The 22,778-nt window shown below is 43.2% G+C and overlaps 1 protein-coding gene across 2 annotated transcripts in view; it reads right to left on the bottom strand.

Annotated features, from left to right (window-relative positions):
- The window catches only part of Galnt17 (polypeptide N-acetylgalactosaminyltransferase 17), a 458,691-nt gene that overhangs the window by 86,741 nt on the left and 349,172 nt on the right, over window positions 1-22,778 (bottom strand). For both annotated transcript variants that reach the window (NM_001025112.2, XM_039089218.2), the window contains exon 6: window positions 5,965-6,082. In NM_001025112.2, the coding sequence (NP_001020283.1) occupies window positions 5,965-6,082 (118 nt within the window). The remainder of the gene's footprint in view (window positions 1-5,964; window positions 6,083-22,778) is intronic.

Here is a 22,778-nt window from a genome sequence, read left to right as displayed (position 1 = left end):
GCTAAATCCCCAACCCCTCGCTATGGCTTTATTATATTAAATTATACCTTCATAAAAATACATATAAGACGGGGAAATGGCTATAATGGATTCAGACACATAAAAAGTATATTTTGAAAAAAAATGATGCCATTTTACTAGAGAAATAAACGACCTCTTTGGTCAACTTTAGAAGTTGTCACAGAACCAGCAGTTTTCTAAAAACGTTTAAGAACAAAGAAAGAATGAGCATTTGCCGAGCCTTTTCTGGCTTCAGGTATGTATTTTAGCTACCCAAACACCTGAAGAGGAAAGCTTTCTGACGAAGAGTTACAGCTTAGAGATGCAGAATGAATATAGATTTCTTAAAAAAAGAAAATAACCATTTCCCGGGCACTAATGAAATAATGGATGTAGGGGAAGATGCTGGCGCTGCTGACACCATTAATTAGGTGAAAGGTTGATGAGGGATTTTATAATGCATAAGTCAAGCTGACAGCGCCCGAGCCTAGCTTTGAATCTTAACGCCACTGAAACAAGACAACGGCAACCGTTGGTGTGGGACCGGAAATGCACAGCATCATCTACGGTTTGCTGGCAAGGAAGTGTTGGGGGATGGTTCTGTGTTTCGGATGCTTATTTTTGTGCCCAGAGCTCTATTTACAATCCAGATGCTAGCAGTATCAGGATTATTGAACCATCTCCACTGTCAGTGTAGTATGAAGAATGCTCCCTAGTTATCTGATTGGTTAATGAGGAGCCAATCAATCTATGGGTGGGCAGAGAAGGTATGAGCTCTAATCCCAGGAAGAGGAAAGGAGGTAGCCATGGAGCACAAGGTCTAGGAGTCTTGATGAACGAGCCACCAAAAGATTTGACATGACACGTGTAACGGAGCAAGCCAGGGTGTGACTCAAACTGCATGTAACATAGAGCCTTTGGCTGGCAAGTAGATAGCTTAGAGGGTTAAGAATAGATAAGTATCTATCCAGTCACAGTGCTTAAAGCTTGTTAATGAACTTAAGAGCTCTCTGTGTTAATTGTTTGAGAGCTAGAATGGGAACAGATAAAGTTATTATCCTTAAATTATAACCTACAAGGATGGGAGGGAGAGAAGGAGAAAGAGGGAGAAAGGAACAGAAGTAAATGAGGGAGGGGGGAGAGAGGAAATGGAGGGAGAAATAGGAGGACAGGAGAGAGAGAGAAAGAAAGGCAGGAGGGTAGGAAAAAAGGAAGTGATGGGTAAGAAGGAGAGAGGGAGGGAGAAAAAACAAGGGAAAGAAAGCATGAAGGAAGGGTGAAAGGAGTAAAGAACTGTGGTGGTTTGAATGAGAATGGTCCCCATAGGCTCGTATATTAGTCATTATGGAGTGGCACTACTTGAGAAGGATTAGGAGGCATGGCCTTGTTGGAGGAAGTGTGTCAATGGGGGTGGGGTGGGGTGGGCTTTGAGGTTTCAAAAGAACAAGCCAGGCCCAGTGTCTCTCTCTTCCTATAGACTGTGGATCTAACTCCCGGCTACTTTTCCGTTACCATGTCTGCCTGTGTGCTGGCATGCTGCCTGTTGTAGTGATAATGGACTAAATGTGTGAAACTGTAAGCCGGCCCCAACTAAATGATTTCTGTTAAAGAGCCACTGTGGCCACAGCATCCCTTCACAGCCACAGAACAAAGACTAAGACAAAAACAAAGTGAGAAAGAGAGGGAGACAAGGATGCAGATAGGAAGTAGAGAGAACAGGAGGGAGGCATGGGTGTCAGGAATGGCCAGAATCAGCTTTCTGCATCTAAGAGCTTGGGATGTGGCCAGGGTGGAGTTTTATGGTTGATTTCTAGCATAGAAAGATGGAGAAACAGAAACAAAACCAGCAAGCAAAATCCTTTCTCTGTCTTCTTACTATTTAGAGTAGAGATTAGAGTCACAAGTTACCGATGCCAAGAGGAATTAATTTACCAAATCTAGATTATGTAGACCTTTATAAATGCCTGTGCCTTTAAAAATCATAAAGATAAGTGGAGTTGGAGAAATGATTCAGTTGTTAAACGGAGGACCCAAGACTGGTTCCCAACATCCATGTTGGCAGCTCAGAACCACCTGTAACTTCAGCTTTGAGGGAGCCACCGCCTTCTTCTGGCCTCCGTAGCCACCTGCACTCACATGCGTGTATCCACACACAGACATATGATTAAAAGAAATCTTTAAAGAATGAACAGCATGTAATCATACAGGGAAGGGATTAAAAGATACTTAAGAGACATCAAGGAAAGTAAGATGTGTAGGCAGACCTTGGGTGACGTCTTAGTTGAATAAATCAAGTGTTAAAATAATGTGCTTTTTTGAGAAAAATCTGACAGCATTCTGAGAAATATTTTTGTGAAAATATGAATATTAAATTTTGTTAAGTGTCATATTACATCAAGTCTATTATGTTTTAAGAAAGTCTTCATCTTGTTAGCAGAGAGCCAAAAGTAGCTTTAGATTCATGTCTGAGAATTTGCTTTTAACATACCAGGAAGTTACTAAAATAATAAAAAAAATCCCAAACATATAGCAAAATGGCATTCATTTAACTTGAATAATTCATGCACTTGGATTCATCATACTGTTCTATTTGTGTGTGTGTGTGTGTGTGTGTGTGTGTGTGTGTGTGACATTTTCCTAAGACAGTCTTGAATTAAAAGAGAGGAAATGAACTCAAATGCATATTGACTAAGTTCTTCTTTTCCAATCTACCTTGAAGGGGAAAAAGCAATTAAAGTGAAGTAATCAAGATCCACTTATTTACTCAGGATAGACAGAATATCCAAATGCTATAGAATCCAACTTTAGGGGACAGTGGGATGGCTCAGTTGGTCAAGACGCTTGCTGCCAAAGCTGGCGACTTACTTTGATCTCTGGCATCCACATGATGGAAGGAGAGAGCTAACTCCTGGAAGTTGTCTTCTGATCTCCATGCATATATCACAACTCATATACCTTACTCTCTCACACCCAATAATAGGTATGTATGTATGTATGTATGTATGTATGTATGTATGTATGAATATAGGTAGGTAGGTAAGTAGGTAGATAGATAGATAGATAGATAGATAGATAGATAGATAGATAGATAGAACTTAAGTCTAAAGAATTGTAGAGACTCTACCCCAAGAGAATCCATTGTACTCTACAAATGATGACAGCCTTTCCTTGTCTTGGAAAGTTCTCTTGAGGCAGGGTGTGTGTGTGTGTGTGTGTGTGTGTGTGTGTGTGTGTGTGTTTATTAGAGGTACACATCAGGTATATATGCACATACAAAAGCACCCACACAATTGTAAACACTTATATGGTGGCTTGAATATGCTGTCTTTGCTAAAGCCCATGAGATTTAACACTGGAGGAGCTGTTGGAAATGGTTCTTTAGGTTCCTAAGTTAAGGAAAACGACACACTAGACTTCCGTTTTCTGGTAGTCTGAAAGTGACCATCTCTCTTATCCCCTTAGGGACAGCTGCAGAGCAAGGCTCGGTGATGTTCCTATATTGAGTGTAGGATTTCGGTATATGATTATATGTTTTCTCTGGAAACTATGTAATACAGTGGAAAAGTAAAAATATAAATCTGATTTTACATTATTTAAAAGTTACTTGTCTCTTCTCTTCTTAGGACTTGGACTTGTGGGCTGGTGAGATGGTTTAATAGGTAGTCCAAGTCTAGCAACCTGAGTTACATCTCTAAAACCCCACAGGGTGGAAGGCAAGAATCAACTCCTGTAAGTTTCCCCTAGCCTCTACGGATACACAGACACAACATACATATATACATATATAAACATGTATATATAGAGAGAAACATATACACAGAGTCATATACATACACATAGAGACACATACATACACACATATATACAAATACACACACAGCACATACACACGTCCATGCATTCACACTTACATTTGCACACATATACATCACAAATATATTATATATATATATATATATATACAAACACATGCACATGTATACACACAGGAATACACATAGAGACACACATATATACATACACACAGAAACGCATACACATAGAGATAGACACAGACATATACACAGAAATATACATACATATACATATAAGCACACACATACACATACAATGTAAGAACTTCGCTAACACTTTCTAATTAACACTGTCCAGAAAAACCACAAGTTCCAATCTCATTTCCTTTCTTAGTCCTGAGCAGTTTATGGTTTTGGTTGCCTTGGACCTAGTCACTCCATCAATTGCTTTAGTCCCAGGCTGCTGGCTGCTTTGCACGGACAAAACCACTCAGGAGTCAACTCAGCTACTAGCTTTCTGACCTAGGAAGACTTCCTGTACTCTACAAATAAGATGGCAGAGTGATGGAGAATGATTCTAGACATGAACCTGGAACCTCCATGTTCATTGACATACAAAAAAATGCTACACACATTTTATTTCCTTATATAGAGTTATAATGTGTTCATTACACACAAAACGATGTTAATGATTGGCAGCAAACTTGGCTGGCATGCACTAGACCCTGGGTTCCATCCCTAGGGCCACAAACAAGCAAAGCCCTCTTAATTTTCTAAGACATTAGGTCTTAAATCCATCTCTCCCCAGCGGCAACTGAATAGATGCGGGCATGTTACGGTTGTGATGATACTGATCATTTCAAACTGTACATCAAGACACCACGAACTGAACACCTTCAAAATATGCAACTTCTATACACCAGTGATGACTCAGAAAAACCATTTAATCAATCTACAAGTCCAATGAAAAGGAGAAAAGTAAAAGAAAATCTCTATGAGGATGGGCAAAGGAGCATCCTTCTAATGAGGTTTGACAAGCAGTCCTGTTGTCACCAAGAACAGCCTTACACAGCCTGGGCGTCCTTCCGGCTGTACTTGTATGCTCTTCACAGACAGTGCTTCAACCCCGCCCTCATGCTTTCTCCCCTGATGGAACCTCTTACCCTCATCTTTACTATTATCAGAGTATATAGAGATGCTCAAATCATTCTTGTCTTCAAAAGAAAAAAAAATGAAGCGGCACTGGGACAGGGCTCAGCAGGCAAGAACTCAAGTTCAAATCCCTGTCACCTGTGAAGGAAGCTGGCTATGGCTATAACTCCAGCAATATGCGGAACAAAGACAAGAGACTTGCTGAGACTTGCTAGCCTAATCTAAGTGTAGGTTCAGGGAAGGACCCTGTCTCAAAGGAGTATGGTAGAGAGTTGTTATAGGTTCATTTCTGTGCTGAGACCAATACCTTATCAAAAATCATATTGGGAAGGAAGGGTTTATTTGATTTACAATTTCAGACTACAGTCCATTATTTTGCAGGGGGTGGTAGTGGAGTCAAGTCAAGAACTTAAGTAGCCGGTCACACCGTATCCATGGTCAAGAGCAGAGAGAGGACAGATACTCCCTTCCTTCCTTGCTTACTTTCAACTCATTTACATGGTTCATGATCCCTTGCCTAAGGAACAACATCTCCCAGAATTGACTGGGTCTTTCTTCATCAATTCACAATCAAGATAGCCCCCACAAACATGCCCATGAGCCAACCTGATCTATAAAATGCCTCGTGAATCCCAGGTATTTGATTCTAGATTTAATTGTCAAGTTGACAGTTAAAATTAGCCATGGCACCATCAAAATACATAGGATAGAAATTTTAATTTGAGAGACTACTTGGTTTCTAAAAGAATTAAACACAAGGGAGCACCAGACCCTCCACTTAATGTCCAGAGCAGGTTATTAAGACATGAGATACACTGCCCAGTCTTTAGAGAAGAAAAGCCCAGGTCACCTTCACTCAAGAAATAGTGATGTTTATGGCGATGTCTCTGTTCAAATATCTTCACTAGGATGCTCTGGGATAAGAAAACTGCACTTAATAGCTATAAGGACCTTTGAACACACCTCAAGGATGAGGTTGCCAACCCACATCAGGAGGAGGAGGTAGCATGTTACCAACCTTGATTCCAAGTTCAATATTCTCTCCTCCATACACATCCATCCCAGGGTCCAGCAGACCAATTTCACCAAAGAATTTCCTGTTGACCACAAACGAGCAGCCAATCATGGCTGGTGTCCTGTGGGAGAAAGAAGCAAGATCATCAATGAATAGGCAAGTAACGTCTTTTTGGCAAACTTTCCACAGCTAGTGGTTGTCAACCTTCCTAATGCCATGGCCCCTCAATACAGTTTCCACAAACCTAAAATCATTTTTGTTGCTACTTCCTAACTAATTTTTCTATGATAATGAATCATAAGATAAGTATCTGATATTTCTGATGGTCTTAGGCAACCCATATGAAAGGGTTGTTTGACCTCCAAAGAGGTCACAAACCACATGTTAAGAACCACTTCTATAAGGTATGTAGGGATTACTGCCCTAGTACTCTTTCTTCAATTTCCCCATTCTGTATCTCTTCATAAGGCTGCCTTTTAGCTACAGAAGTACAAGGAACTTAAGCATCTAGGGATATCTCAGATCCTAGTAAACATAGGGAAGACTTTGGTGTCTGCCACATGAAGAGTGGTTCTCACTGCACTCTGGGAACAGCAGGGGGATTGTATGTGGATCAAGAGGCTGTCTCAATTTCAGTGGCCATAATCTGCTCTTTCCAGGGGAGCAGAAGGGATTGATTAATCTTGAAGCATCCAAGGTATACCAGAGAACAGGTGATGGTTAATCTTCAATGTTAACTTGACTGGGTTTGGAATCACCTAGGAGACACACCTGAGGGTGTGCTTCTGAGGTATTTCTGGAGAGGTTTAACTGAAGGGGAAAGGGCCTGTCCTCCACAAGTGGAGGGTGCCACTTCCCCATGTTCGGTACCAATAAAAAGGAAAGGGTAAGCTAAGTACTAGAAGTCATCTCTATTCTGACTGGATACTGTGTGACCAGGAACCTCATTCTCCCATGGGCATGACATACTGCATACTCCAAACCCTTCCTTTTAAAAGTTGCTTTTGTCTGATATTTGGTCACTGAGTTGGGAAAATTAAGTAGCATAGAGTCTCAAATCTAAAAAAAAAAAAAAAAAAAAAATCAAAAGATCCACGTTCTTTCTATTGACACTGGATCAGGAACTGGTGATTGAAAGAACCAGAGAGTAAAATCATGGTGTCCATGGGCATCTGGAACATCTTCCCTGCAAAGCAGTTATATATTTTGGGAGCCTCCTCACCAGGACAAGACTAAGAAAAGACAGCTGTCCAGACAGGTGGGAGTCCTGGCTACACAGGAAAGCCACAGGTAGGAGACCAGACATCAGAAAGCCTGGCCTCTCTGTCTACATCCTGGGTAGTTCATCAGAACTCAGAGACACGGACTTGGAAGCTGCTCCTGTTGGAGAACAAAGAGCCACAAGATCACTGTTGGTATCCTGTGAAACGACTGCGGTTGAAATCTGCCACAGTGTCAAGGAGTCTGACAGAGACTGTGGAAAGGGGAGGATAAAAGCAACCCTAGAATGTGATCCCAGGATACAGGATTGCAGAACACTGGGCTCTGGGGGTACCAAGCAATGCTAAGAACAGGTGGGGTTCTTAGCAGAACATTGTGACTAACTGGTAATAATGTAGAGACTTAGTAGTTATAAGATAAACAGTCAAGCTTAACACAAGGTGTATACCTTCAATCCTTGTAGGACGGAGATCAGAGCAAAAGGCTAGCCGGGGCTACAGAGGGCGTTCAAGGTAGCCTTCCCTGTGTCTCAAGTTCAAGGCCAGCCTGAACATCATTACAAGTTTTAGGTCAACCTGGGACACAGAGTGAGCTCAAGACTAGCATGGGCTACATGGTGAACTCAAGGCCAGCCTAGGGCTTATCATATGTACAAAACCTATCTGGGTTACTAGATGAGTCTAGCCTCAGCTACACAGTTAGTTCAATTCTAGTATAGGCTACTTGAATGAGTCGAGGCTGGACCAGCCAGCATTGCTGGTAAATTCAGGAAGTGATTGCTTGGCTATTCTGGGACTGTCTGAATGGACTTAAAATGATCAGCTGTCCTTTGCCTGGGAGAAACATTTCCTTGGGAAGAAGCTGCTTCTTGACACAATGGGACCTACTGTGGCTGGTGGCAGGTGAGCTAGCCCTGTCCTCACCATTGGTGAACTGAAAACAAAGTGTAGCTCTCTTCCGCTGTAGGCATCCATGCCACCTGTCCAGCCATGTGAGCTGTAGTCAATAACACTCTGGGGATGATGAGATTCTTGAATGTGTGCTTACAGCCTCATTTTTCAAATTCAACTACAATTACTACCATTAGCACAAACATCCCAACTCAAAATCATTCAGAAATGATAATTGTATTAGGGGAATCTGCCAATGCCCTAATAGCTCCATTACGGAGGAGAGGGAAAGAAATGAAAAACAATCACTTTATTGTTGCTATTTCACAAAATATGTGGACCACACAAGACCATCCAGCGAGAGAGGAAGAAAGAGAGAGGCAGAAGAGAAGAGAGAAAGGGAGGGAGGGGAGAGGGACAGAGCAGGAGAGGGAGTGATATCTATATCTATATCTATATCTATATCTATATCTATATCTATATCTATATCTATATCTATATCTATATCTATATATCTATCCATCTATCCATCCATCCATCTATCTATCTATCTATCTATCTATCTATCTATCTATCTATCTATCTATCTATCTATCTATCTATCTATCTATCTATCTATAGAGAGAGAGAGAAAAGGGAAGGAAGACAGACTCAGCCCAGGAATGGATGGTAGCCATGAGAATTCCCACTCAGAGGTACAAAGACCTCTGGGTTTCTATGCTGGCACTTTTTATAGGTTTAACCACATCTTCTGTGGTTTGAATCAAAAATAGCCACACAGGCTATTTGGGAGGACCTTTGGGGGTAGGGCCAAGTCGAAGGAAGCAGGTCACTAAAGGGCTGGGGCTATGAGGCTCATATCCCTGAACCTGCTTCCAGCCTCTGATTCTTGGTCCCCTATAATGTAAGGAGTCTCCATCACAAACGTGTCATGAACTCGTCCATGTCTTTACAGCCATGATGGAAGGAAGGAAACCTTCTAAGACATGGGTAAAAAAGGTTATCTTTAACCCAAATGGATGATACCGATTATTGACTTGAAAGGATTAGGAGTCTCTTAGGAACCAAACCTCTGGGCAGGTCCATGAGGGAATTTCTAGATTAGCTTTTCTGACCTGGGAAGACTCACCCTGAATCTAGATGTCACCATCCCATAAGCTGGGGTCCTGGACTAAATATGAATGAAATGTTACAAGCTGTAGTTTCTGCTGCACTGACTTCCATACAGTGATAGACTGTATCCACTCAAACTATGAGACAAAAATAAAACTTTCCTTCCTTTAGTTGCTTTCGTTTGGTATTTCGTCCCAGCAGTTAGATGAGCAAGTAGGACATACCTATAGTACATGGCTGGAAGACTTCTTGGTAGAACCCCTGCCTAGAATCCCCCAGTGAGGGACTGGGGGCGTGGCTCACTGGTAGAGCCCCTGCCTAGAATCCCTCAGTGAGGGGCTGGGGGCATGGCTCAGTGTTAGAGCCCCTGCCTAGAATCCCCTAGTGAGGGGCTGGGGGCGTGGCTCAGTGGTAGAGCCCCTGCCTAGAATCCCCCAGTGAGGGGCTGGGGGCGTGGCTCAGTGGTAGCGCACCTATTTAAGCATATGCAAGGCCCTGGTTTGACATTGTGCTGAGGTTTTCAGTGTTGATGTGATTAATGGCTTGGGATGGTGTAGGTTTTATGGGAATGCCACCTTTCTACATATTGGATTTGGGGTCCCAGGACCAACTCTCTATCCATAGAACTTAGCGACAACTCTGTCAGCCTCTTTAACAATGGGTATCTTGGGTGATAACACCCCACATATTGCAGTGTACTTTGTGATGGTACTGTGGTCTATGGTCTCTTTTATGTGCCTCCTCATAAACAGAGTGAGGTCCATGAGGGAATGCTGCCCTTTAGTTCCAGAAGTTGTATACTGAGAACAGTAGTAGACAGAGCAGGAGTGGAGTAATGGGGAGAACTGTCTGCAGTGAGTGGTTCAGTCCATCCAAGCCCTTTACTGAGAACCTCACTAACTCTTAGAGACTCATAATCCTCAAAGTGGCACTACTTTAGAGGCACCATTAAGCCCATTTCCTGTTAGAGGGAACTGACACTCAGAGACTGTGTTGAACTAGCTTTCCGCTGCTATCACCAAACACCCGAGCTGGTTCATTTATAAAGAAAAAAAAAAAGGTTTATTTTGGCTTGAAACATTCCAATCCATGATTAAGTTGTTCCATTGCGCTGTTGTTGCCGTTGTCATTGTCAGAGGAAAACTTTCAGGAGTCAGTTTTCTTCTTCCACCCTGTGAGTCCCCAGGATTAAATGAGGTTGTCAGCCTTGCTGTCTAGTGCTTTTCTCTGCTGAGCTGCCTGGTTAGCCAGCCTGGTTGCATTGCCTTTAAGCTTCAGCAGGGGGTGCTAGATAACAAAGGCAGAGTATACGTCACAGAGAAAAACTGCCTATTGATCACAGGGCCGAAAGAACTGAGAAGGAAGAAACTTACCTCTCCTCCTTCAAGCACATTCTCAACAACCTAGGATTCTCCCGCATGCGCTCCCTCTCCCTCTCCCTCTCCCTCTCCCTCTCCCTCTCCCTCTCCCTCTCCCTCTCCCTCTCTCTCTCTCTCTCTCTCTCTCTCTCTCTCTCTGTGTATGTGTATGTGTATGTGTATGTGTATGTGTATGTGTATGCATATGTGTGCACAGGTGTACACACATGCATGTAGAGGTCAGAGGATGACCTCAGTTGTCACTCCTCAGGTGCTGTCACTCTTCATTGAGAGACAAGGTCTCTCACTGACTTGGAGTGGATAAGCAGGTGAGTTTGACTGGCCAGCAAGGCCCAGAGATCCACTTGTCTCGGCCTCCCAAAGGTGCACCACTATGCCTGGCACTTAAAAAATAGTTTTAAACATTTTTTCATGTGTGTTTTACAAGTATTTTGTTTACATGTATGCCTGTGTACCCACAGAGGAGGGAGTCAGATTCTCTCGAACTGTAATTATGGATGGTTGTTAGCGACCACGTAGGTGCTGGGAATTGAACCCCAGTTCTCTGTAACAGCAGCAGGTGTGCTTAGCCGATATCTCTCCAGTCCCAGTGTATGGTATTTTTATGTCTGTTCTCAGGGGGACTCATATCCTCATGCTTAAAGATAAATATTTTTACCAAGTCAGCCATCTTCCCAGAGCCTGTTTCTCTTCTTTTCTTAAAAAAAATTATTTTTTTTAAATTTATTTTATATGTATACAATTGTTTTGTCCACCTGTGTGTTTGTACTCCACGTGTGTGCTTGGTGCCTATGGAAGCCGGAAGGGGGTGTTGGATCCCACAAAACTGGAATTATGGATGGTTCCAACCTGTCTTATGGGCTCTGAGAACTGAATTGAACGGAAAGTCTTCTGAAAGAACAGCCAGTGCTCTTAACCACTGAACCATCTCTCTAGCCCCTTACCTTGTGTTTTGAGACAGGGCCTCTCCCTAACTTGGAGCTCACCAGGTAGGCTAAGCTGGTCAGCCAAAGGGCCCAAGGGATCGTCCCATTTTTACCTTCCCAGCCCTGGGTTTACAAATGCATATTACCATACCTGGCATTTTACATGGGTTATGGGAATTGAACTCTGGTCCTTAAGATTATATGGCAAGTACAGTACTGACTATTCTGGTTGTTCTAAATGTTAATTCCCATGACTGCTGAGCCATCTCTCCAGACACCAGGGTCCACTTCATAAATGCCCCACTACCCCCCATAACCACCTCCCTGGGCAGTTGAGTCTCAGGGACTCTTTTTAAGCCCAAACTGCAGTAGAGGTAATAAGAGTTGACCAAGCATGGTTTGGTTTGTGGAAGCAGCGAGGATCCAGGAACTACCCGGTGGCGACAGATCCCTCTCCATTCTTCAGTATCTTACTGCTCCCCAACCGGATAAGCTAATGCCAACAGCAGCTAAGAGAGTTCCCAGTGTGTAGACCAAGAGGTCCCATTCTGAAGCTTCCTTGGGAATCTATGGCTGCTAAAGACTAAAAATATAATTTGGGGAAAGAGTTGGCAGGCTTGGAGAGTCGTAGCTTGCACAGGGGAGTCGTTTAATACTCAGGGTTCCGTTTGTCCATGCTACACAGATAAATTCTGAAAGGGTTAGTGCGCTTGCCTTTAAAAAAAAAATCACACTCCATATCCAGTACACACATATCTCAGAGATCGGACCCAAAGGCCAGAACTTCGTGGTTCAATGGAGAGAGCATCTTTTTGTACTTCTTGCTGGGGAGATAATTCACCCTGAAACAACTTCCTTCCAACCAGCCAGGGGAAGTGGGCTTCCTGGGTATTAAGAGGCTTTGTTTGTGGGGGATAAAGGAAAAGCTCATCTCCTCTCACTTCCTGTGTGATTTTTCACAGATTAACAAAAAAAAAAAAGTCGCCAGTGGGGATTGAAGTTGTCAGTTTCCAATGCTTGTTTCCTTGGCTGACTGATTTTCTACTCAGGCTTGTTCCATCGAAACAAAGACCATCTCCCATCTCTCCGGTGAGATGGTGAGACATTTCCTATGAGCCATTTTCTCAGCATAACACATTTGTTCTTTGCTAATCACATTTGATTTAGTCTTTGAGGAAGCGATTTGCAGATAGGTCTTTGAAGAGTATTTCTGTAAAGGCACGGTGATCTGTTAAGCTATTATCAGCCACATCACATAGATGTGTGTGTGTGTGTGTGTGTGTGTGTGTGTGTGTGTGTGTGTGTGTGTGAATGCACACATATGTGTATGTGTACACAAACATGTGTAGACCAGAGGTAGATATTGATGGTTTTCGTCCATCACTCTCTACCTTACTTTGATACAGAGTCTCTTACTGAACCTGGAGCTTGCCAGTCCACTAGGCTAACTGGCCTGTGAGCTTCAGGGACTCACTTGTCTCTGCCTGATGTCATCATGCCACCACACCTGGCTTTTTTATGTTGGTTATGATATTGTGCTGGTTACTGATTGATTGATTGATTTTGGTCACCTTAACACAGGCTAAGAGGCATCTAGAAAGAGGGACCCTCAACTGAGATAACACCTATGTATCAGACTGACCTGTGGTTGAGTCTGTGGGGCATTCTTGATTAATGATTGACTTGAGAGGGCCCAGTCCACTGTGGGCTTTGCCACTCCTAGGCAGATGGTTTTTGGGTTACATAAGAAAGCAAGTTGAGGGGCTGAAAAGGTGGCTCAGCAGATAAGATCACGTTGCTCTTGCAGAGGACCCAGGCTTGGTTCCCAATATCCACATGGTAGTTCACAGCCAACCATGGTTCCAGTTCCAGGATACTGCCCAATGCTCTCTTACGACCTCGGTGAGCACCAGGCATGTACGTGGTATAATACATACATGCAGGCAAAACAATCATTCACATAAAGTAATAAATATATCTTAGAGAAAAGAAGAGGAGGGGAAGGAGGAGGAAGAAGAGGATAAAGAACAAGAAGAAGAGGAGGAGGTGAAGAAGTAGAAGTAGATGAAGAAAGAAGGAAAAGAAGAAGGTGAAGAAGTAGAAGTAGATGAAGAAAGAAGGAAAAGAAGAAGGTGAAGAAGTAGAAGTAGATGAAGAAAGAAGAGAAAGAAGAAGGAGGAGGAGAAGAAGGAGAAGGGAGAAGGAGGAGGAGGAGAAAGCGAAGGAGGAGGAGAAGGAGGAGGAGAAGGAGGAGGAGAAGGAGGAGGAGGAGAAGGAGGAGGAGAAGGAGGAAGGGGAGGAGGAGAAGGAGGAGGAGGGGAGGAGGAGGAGAAGGAGGAGAAGGAGAAGGAGAAGGAGAAGGAGAAGGAGAAGAAGAAGAAGAAGAAGAAGAAGAAGAAGAAGAAGAAGAAGAAGAAGAAGAAGAAGAAGAAGAAGAAGAAGAAGAAGAAATAATTAAGTCATGGGGAGCAAAACAGTGAGCAGGGTTCCCTCATGGATTCTGCTGCAGTTCCTGCTTTAAGCCCTTTCTTGATTTGCCATGGTTTCATAGTGCAGCCTGAGAGCTGTAAACTGTCCTTTCCACCTTGCTTCTGGTCATGGTGCTTTATCACTGCAATAGAAAGCAGACTAGGCATGGTTTGAACTTAGGACCAAGTGCTTGTGTCAAGCCCTTTACCAGATGAGCCATCTACCCATTCCTGGGCTAAATCGTTTTATAGATGAATAGTTATCACTGATGTCTTGATGGCAACACGAAAATAATTGGACCTTAATGGAGCAAAAAATAAAGTGTCTCTTGTAGTCATCAGTTTTACCCTAACTGAATTCTAATACATGGCAGAATTTTTTTTCGTATAGAATAGTTTATTTGGGGCATGGGGAAGGGAGTCAAGAGGGTAGCAGAGGCAGAGAAAGACAGAGAGTAGAGAAGTAGAGACCGGCCATGAGCACATGGAGAGAAGGGGGGATGGGAATGAGGAGGGGGCGAGGGAAGGCAAGAGCAAGAAAGCAAGAGAGCATACTTGGCAGAGTTAGGAGGACATTTTTATTTTGACTCATAGTTTTAGGGAAGTCAGTCCAAGACTACTTGGCCCCATGTGCTTAGGATGAACACCACAATGGTGAGAAAGTAATGGTAGATAACAAGGTTCACATCATGGTGAACAGAAAGCTGAGAAAGTAAAGACGAAGGCCCCGAGACAACATATGACCTCTTAGGACATGCCTCCTCATGCTAGGTCCCAGCTCACTCCAGTTTCTGGAACCTTCTAAACCAGGCCCACCAGCAGTGGCTTGTGCATCCAACACTTGAGCCCGTGAGGGATATTTTGTTTTCAAACCTTAACAGGCCCTACAACAGGAACCAACTCTTCTCACTAGAAGTGCCTGTGAAAAGTACATCTTTCTCCCTGCCATTTCTCCTTTTTAATCACTGCAGGGTCATGTGACCAGGGTATTCGATCTGACCACCAGCCTACAGCAATGGAGCCATCCAAACTGTTGAAACTGGGAGCCAAAATAAACCTTCCTCCTTCTAAGTTGGTTTTCTTGGGTGTTTTCGTCACAGGGACAAGAAGCAACTGACTCAACCACAAATTCAGTTCTAAGCTCCCTTACTTATATCTACTACAAATAGAGTCCCTGAAGTCATTGGAATCATCTAGAAGACATTTTAAAAAGAAGTTCAGGTGGGACTGGGGAGATGACTCAGTCAGGGAAATGCTCATTTTGAAAGCACAGGAATTCAGGTTTGATCTCCAGAGCCTGGGTAACAAACAAACACAAACAGCAGGGTGCAGCATCAAGCATGAAAAGGCAGGTAGATCCCTGGGGTATAGTGTCTACTCTGTCTGGTTTAAAATTGGTAATTCGAAGCCATGGGAGACCCTGTCTCACAAAAAAATATTGGATAGCATCTGAAGAATGACAATTGAAGCTTACCTCTGCCTTCCACACACATATCAACCCAGCACCCCTCCCAGACACCACACACACACACACACACACACACACACACACACACACACACACACACACACAGAGTTACAATTATTCAACCAAGGCCCACTTGGCAAAGTCTTCAACAAATACCACGAACATTACCAACCTTTAAATATTTCTCAAGGACAATAAGACAAGAACAATTGTATTCAGAATCTGAATAAGGTCCATGTTGGGCCCCAGCTCAGATGGCCTTGCTCACGGTTGTTTTAAGAAAGCGTCTTTGAGTAGAATGTTGCAATTATTTTGAAAGATGTGTGTGGGCTTTTCTCTCCTGGGCTTGCCTTGCCATCTGGAGGCAGCCACAACCTTGAGAAGGTGGAGACGTCAGAGCTGGGATGGGAGGAACTGAAGGAGATTGTCTGTGGTGACTACAAAGCCAACACTTGAGTCTTAATTTTTGAAACAGCAATTTCAATAGGGTTTCAAGTGTATGAGCCAGGCGCCAGAGAGAGAGAAATGTTTTCTAAATTCCCTTAAATTGCCTTTAAAAAATCAAAGATGACTACCAAGTGAAGGCACAGGAAGGTGTTATGACCCTGCAGTGGGTGTCAATACTGGCTTAATTTAGGACACCATGGGAAGCGTGGGTAATTGCTATTGTTTGAATGTGTGTGTATTTGTGTATGGTACATGTGTGAACACAGCTGAACATAAATGTGTGTATGTGCGTGTGTGTGTGCGTGTATTGTATGTGCATGTGTATGGAGACTAGAGTACATGTGTCACTACTTAGAAGTGCTGTCTATCGTTTGAGACAATGCCTTTCACTTGCCCAGAACACACCAAGTTTGCCAGGCTGGCCAGCCAGTAAGTGCCAGGAATCCACCGATCACTACACCTCCAGAACTGGGATTATAAGTATGTCCCATTTTGTCTGGCTTTTTATATGGGTTCTGGGTATTGAATTTGGGAGGTATGCTTGGACAGTGTCCTGGTTAGCTTTAAATGTCAACTTGACACACCTTAGAGTCATTTGAGGAGCTGCCTAGATCAGACTGACCTGTAGACATGTCTATAAGGGGTTGTCTTGATTATTAATTAATATTGATATAGGAAGACCCAGCCCACCATTGGTGGCACCATTCCCTAGGAGGCGGTCCTGAGCTGTATAAGAAAGCTAGCTAAGCATGTACCAGAGCGCAAATCAACAAGCAGCATGTTGTTTTCTGTTTCTGTTCTATGTTTTCTGTTGTACTTCTCTGGCTAGAAGTTAGTTCCTTGATCTGAGGCGATGACATGAAGAATAGCAGGCAGTCCTACCTTCAAGTTCCTGCTTGAGGACCTGCCCCAATGTCTTTCAACAATGGACTGTGACTTGGAATTGTGAGCTGGAATAAGCCTTTCTTCTCTCTGCTGCTTTTGTTCAAGATGTCTTATTGTGGCAACAGAATGAAACCAGAATACCCAGCAAGCACTTTATCAACCGAGCCATGTCCCCAGTCTGCAAAAAGCTTCAAAAGTCACTTGTACCCAAGATCTCTCCCAGACACACTGATCCAATGACTCCACCTTCTGATTTGATCTGCAGCACAACCATGGCTGAGAAGTTTAAGTCTGGAGCCAATGTGAAGTTTATTCTTCTTGGAGTGGGATGCAAGAAGAGCAACAAGGCCACTCAAACTGAAATTCACAGAATTCTCTCTGCTGCTCAAACTGAAATTCACAGAAAGGGGAGAATAGTGCGGCGAATGGGCTAAAGGACAGGCAGGTGGGAGAGAGGATCCTTTGCACTGTGCCTTCTGGGAGAGGACAGAAGTCTTAACCCAGGCAGTGGGGCTGGAATGGTAGAGTAATTGACACTGAGGCAGAGAGGGGACCTTAAATAATGTTCCTAGTGCAGAACAGTGTCCTGAATATACAAGGTGACCTGAAGTCTATGCATATCCTTGGGGTAAGGGTTGAAATGATAAACTCAACAGGGTTGGAAGAAGACTCAAGACTGGAGGAAGACATGGGAGGGCATGGATACATTCACAACGAGGGATCAGCTGTGAAGAGAGGGGACACAATTCTCAACAACTGCAGGCGTGGGGCTAGAAAGACGGCTCAGCAGTTAAGAGTGTGTGCTGATCTTTTAGAGGTTCGGTTCCCAGCACCCACATCAGGTGATTCACAACCACCTGTGATTCTAGATCCAGATGATCTGATGCCCTCTATGGGCATTGCACTCATATACACAAACCCTTTCCATAGACACATAAGGAATAAGACAAATTTTTCAAGAAAGAATAACTAGAAGTGTGAGATGTGAGGTCATCTAGTGAAAGCCAGGAAGATACTGGAAGGAGGACCCGCTGTCAAGATACAGCTCCCCTGGGTGTAAGGCAGTAGGGGCTCCCCTTGTTTCTCTGTGTGTCAGACAGTAGGGGCTCCCCTCGCTTCTCTGTGATCTTTACTGAAGATGGGAGGGCAGAGAGTGAGGAGCTTTGAGGCAGAAGAGCAGTGCTTACAGAGCGCAGCATCTTTAAATCCTGATTCAACAGAACAATTTCCCCTGAAAGGATCATGCTTGTAACAACTAGATGAGTTTTCTTCTCCATCATGAGGGATAATGAGGGCTTGAGAGCAAGCAGAACCCAGATGTAGAGAAATACAGTTACTGCTGATATATATATATATATATATGTATATATATATATATATATATATATATATATATGGATTGAAACTGAAATTGTACTGTGGGCTTCAGAGAACGAATGATGGATTGTTGTACTCACAGAAGGCAAGGGGACAATGACACAGAACTTACGAGAGAGCAGATATAGCTTAAGGGATGGAGGACTTGCTTAGTATGTTCAAAGCCCTGAGTTTATTACTAGAGCGGGAGGGAGGGAGGGAGGAAGGAAGGAAGGAAGTAGGAAGGAAGGGAGAGAGGGAGGGAAAGAGAGAAGAAGGAAAGGAAGAAAAGAGATGGGAGGAAGAGAAAGGGAGAGGGAAAATAAAATCAAGTTTTGGTGGCTGGGGTTTTGGGGGCTCCATAGAGTGCTTGTGTAGCATGCTCACAGTCCTAGGTTCTACCCCCAACACCACACAGCATAGGTATAGTAACAGATGCGTGTCATCTTAGCATTTTTGGGAGCTGAAGGTAGGAGGCATAGACGTTCAAGGTCGTCCTAGGCTCTATGGTGAATTTGGAACCTGAATGTTTCTCCAGAGAATCTATCAGTTTGGTGTATGAGCCTGAATAATCTTCAGGCTTTAGAGCTTTAAGCCCTACTGCTATAGAAGGGGCTGGAGAGACAGCCCAGCATGCAAAGACCCTGTCCTACCAACATGAGATCCTGAGATTAGATTCCTAGCGCTCACCTAAAAAGCCAGGTACAGTGGTGTGCTCCTGTAGCCCTACTGTGAGGGTGTTGACGGATTTCTGGAGTTTATTGGCCAGTCTGGGTGATGCTGACCTCTGATCTCAGTTTCTGAGAGATTTTAGTTCATCACATTGGAGAAAACGTGGTGGCAGGAGGAGCTCACCCATGTTGGTGGGAACAGGGGGAGCAAGCTTATTCACATGGTGGTGGACAGGAAGCCAAGCTAAACAGAACAGGAAGGGAGGTATAATCTGCCCAGGCTGTTCCTACTGATCTGCTTCTAACTTGGCCCTACCTTGTAAACGTCCGCTATGAGAAGAACAAGGTCAATCACACAATGGTCCTGTCAAAAAAACTACCAAAGGGATTCCCAAGGCCTTCTGGAGAAGATGGATATGCTCATTGCCCTGACTGTGGTGATGGGTTCACAGATGTGTATATGTCAAGATCACCAAATTATATAGATCAAATGTGGCATTCATTCTATATCAACTAATATCTAGTTCTATTCTTCATTTCCAGTGCTGTGACAACTTAGAGGAGGAAAGGTTACTCGATTTATACTTCTAAGTCCCTCACTGAGGAAGTCGGGAAAAGAACTGAAACAGTTTCTTAAATTAGAGACCATGGAGGAATTATGCTTCTAGTTCATTCTTAGGCTCATATTGAGCTAGCTTTCTTATAAAGACTAGGACTGCCTGCCTAGGGAATGCTGCTGCCCATAGAGGGCTAGGCCCTCCTGCATCAGTTAAGACTAAAGATCCACCCAAGACATACCCAAAGGCCAATCTGATCCGGGTAAAATCTCAATCGAGATTCCCTTTTCAGATGACTCTAGGCTGTTGTTAGGCTGTGTTATGTTGAGCACTAAAAGTAGCTAGGCCACACCTCAATAAAGATGATCGCTCTAAAGAGAGTAGTTAAGCTTACTACTCTCTTACGTTTACTATACACTTTCTGATACTGGTGGTATAACACCCCAACTAATCCATTTTCTTGCCATTTTTAGTGAACCCCGTGCTTCCAAAGCACACCTGTTTTATATATTGCTTTGTGTAGAAGGCAGCAGAGTTAATCCCTTTAAGGATGCACCAGAGACAGGGCTGGAGAGGTGGCTTAGCAGTTAAGAGCACATCGGGCAGCTCACAACTGTAACTCCAGCTCCAAAAGATCTGATACCCTCTTCTGGCCCACACGGGCTCTGTACACACACACACACACACACACACACACACACACACACACACACTCTATGACATATAATTACCAAATAAGATGAACCCTTTAAGTCCATGAGAAAGGCTGAAAAGATATTTGGTTCTAAGTTACTGAAAAAAATCATGGGGAAGGTTAGACCACAGGTTATCCAGTGATGGCCGGGTCATGACCACAGGGCAAAGCCTATGAAACTCCTGTGCAAAAGAACCCAAGATAAGGTTGTGATTATTTCTACTTATGGGTGGCGGGAGGCAATGATGCATCTAACCGCTCAAGAAAACCAATAATCAAGGAAGCTTTCAGTCTTGTGAACAAAGTTCTTAGAAAGGAACCTCACCTTCCAGTAGGCCTTCTGCAAGGTCAATTAACTCACTCAGAACAGTGGTTCTCAACCTCTGGGCCGCGGCCCCTTTAGTGGTCAAATGAACATTTCACCAGGAGTCACATATCAGATATTTACATAACAATTCATAAGAGTAGCAAAATTACAATTATGAAGTAGCAAGGAAAATAATTTTATAGCTAGGGCTGGTCACAACATGAGGAACTGTAGTGAAGGGTTGCAGCATTAGGAAGGTTGAGAACCACTGTCCTAGAATATCAACCATTATGAGGAGGTTGGGATATTGCAGGTCTAGAGGCTAGTTACAATTTATCTTAGCTTTCTTTACCCATCCCTTCTAAATAGTCATTTCCCACCCTCACTTATATCCAACATCTTTTAAAATCTCGGGGGAAAAACATTAAAATGTACTAACAGACCCTTCTCTTCCACTAACCAAAAGGCTAAAAAGTACGATGCCAGGAACGGATTTCCCTGCTTCACCTATCAGATGTTTCTAGCAATCTATTTGAAAAAATGTCTTAATTGGGCTTGGAGAGGTGGCTCATTGGTTAAGAATACTGGCTGGTTTCCCAAAGGTCCTGAGTTCAATGCCCGAAACACAAACGGCGACTCACAACTGCCTATATATGTAGTCTCAGGCAATCTGATGTCCTCTTCTGGTGTGTAGATATACAAGCAGACAAAATAGTCATATACATAAAATATATAAAAAATGAATCTTTTTCAAAAACAAAAGTATCTTAATGATTTTTCTATCATAAAAAAGTCATGAACTATTACAACACTGGAACACAGAATATGGGGGCGATTAAGCCTGTGTATTTGGAATGTGGTCTCCTATGTTGGACCCTAACATAAACTCCCTCATCCTCTCAGAGCTGTCTACACACTGACAGTTGATAGGAACATTGATCTCTTCTGCTCTTCTCTCAATTAAATCAACTCGCAGACCATCAGCAGTCACCCATCACCCCCAAAATCCTTAAGAAGCCATCATATGCTTCTTTGTTTGAGAAACAGGGAATAAAACAACAACATCACCCACAGTTGTATATGGCTCATAACCTACTGTTTAGAAAAGACTAGAAAATGGGTAATCAACTCTGTTACATGAATTAGCACTTATTGGGTTTCATTGTTATTGTTTAAAAAAATATTGCTTCCACTACCAATGAAAACACCATGTCTGTCCTTCCTCCCTTCTCTCCGGCCTTCTCTTCTGTTTCTGGCTGAAGCCGTGGGGCCAATGCTAAGTTTGTGACAGAATATAAGAAAAAGTTAGAAAGGAAAAAAAATAAATGAAACTCTCAAGAGACCATGGCCGTAGTTCAATGCTAGAGCTCCTGCCAAGCACACACACAGCTCTGGGTTCTATCCTTGGCACCACAAAGAAAGTAGATACAACAACATCACACAAGTTTTCAGCTTTCCTGCTGCTTAGATATAGGTGAGTCTTGGGTTAGCAAGATGGCTCCTGTGGTAAAGTGTTTACTAAGCAAGCCTAGTGACCTGCGTTCAATCCCGAGACCCCACCTAAAGACTGGAGAGATTAAATCAATAAAGTCATCCTCTGGGGTTGGGGATTAAGCTCAGTGGTAGAGCACTTGCCTAGGAAGCGCAAGGCCCTGGGTTTGGTCCCCAGCTCTGAAAAAAAGAAAAGAAAAAAAAATAAAGTCATCCTCCGACCTCCACAAATATGGCATGGAACACATACCTACATATACATACCCCCTCCCCCACACGTACACACAATAATAGTTAAGTGAAAAGAATTAAAAACACACACACACAGATTCACCCAAATGTCTATCAAGCTGCTTAAGCCGGGGGTCATGGTCTCATATTTGGGCATGAAACTGAATGTGAAGAGGCCAAATAATTTACAACAACAAAAGAGTCCCAAGCATGTTAATGACCAACAATGAATGAACTCAACCTCAAGTGTGTGGGGACTGGAGAGGTGGCTCAGTGGTTAGAGGTGCTTGTTGCTCTTCCAGAGGCTATGAGTTCTATTTTCAGTGTCCAAGTGGTTGTGAGCTGCCCCATGGGTACGGGGAACCAAACTCAGGTTCTCTCCAAGTGCCACAAGTGTTCTTAATTGCGGATCCATCTCTCCAAAGTACTTAACAGTACAACTTATTATCAGTAAATGCTTAATTCATCTATGAATCTTACAAAGCTACATACTGGGATTACATGGAGATTCCCTTTGTGAAAGGAGTTGTCTTAGGGTTACTGCTACTCTGATGAAACACCATGAGTAAAGCAACTCGGGGAGGAAAGGGCTTACATTACAGTTCATCTTCAAAGATATTGTAAAAGTTTTAAATGATGCTGGCATGGGGTTTCTTTCCTCCTCGGACCATTTATGTTCCTGGATGAAAGGCACACATACAGACTTTATATTT

The sequence above is a fragment of the Rattus norvegicus genome, chromosome 12 (assembly GCF_036323735.1).
Source record: "Rattus norvegicus strain BN/NHsdMcwi chromosome 12, GRCr8, whole genome shotgun sequence".
NCBI classification, from domain to species: Eukaryota; Metazoa; Chordata; class Mammalia; order Rodentia; family Muridae; genus Rattus; species Rattus norvegicus.
The sequence above is the reverse complement of the archived record's forward strand: the minus strand, read 5'-3'. Positions and strand labels throughout refer to the sequence as shown.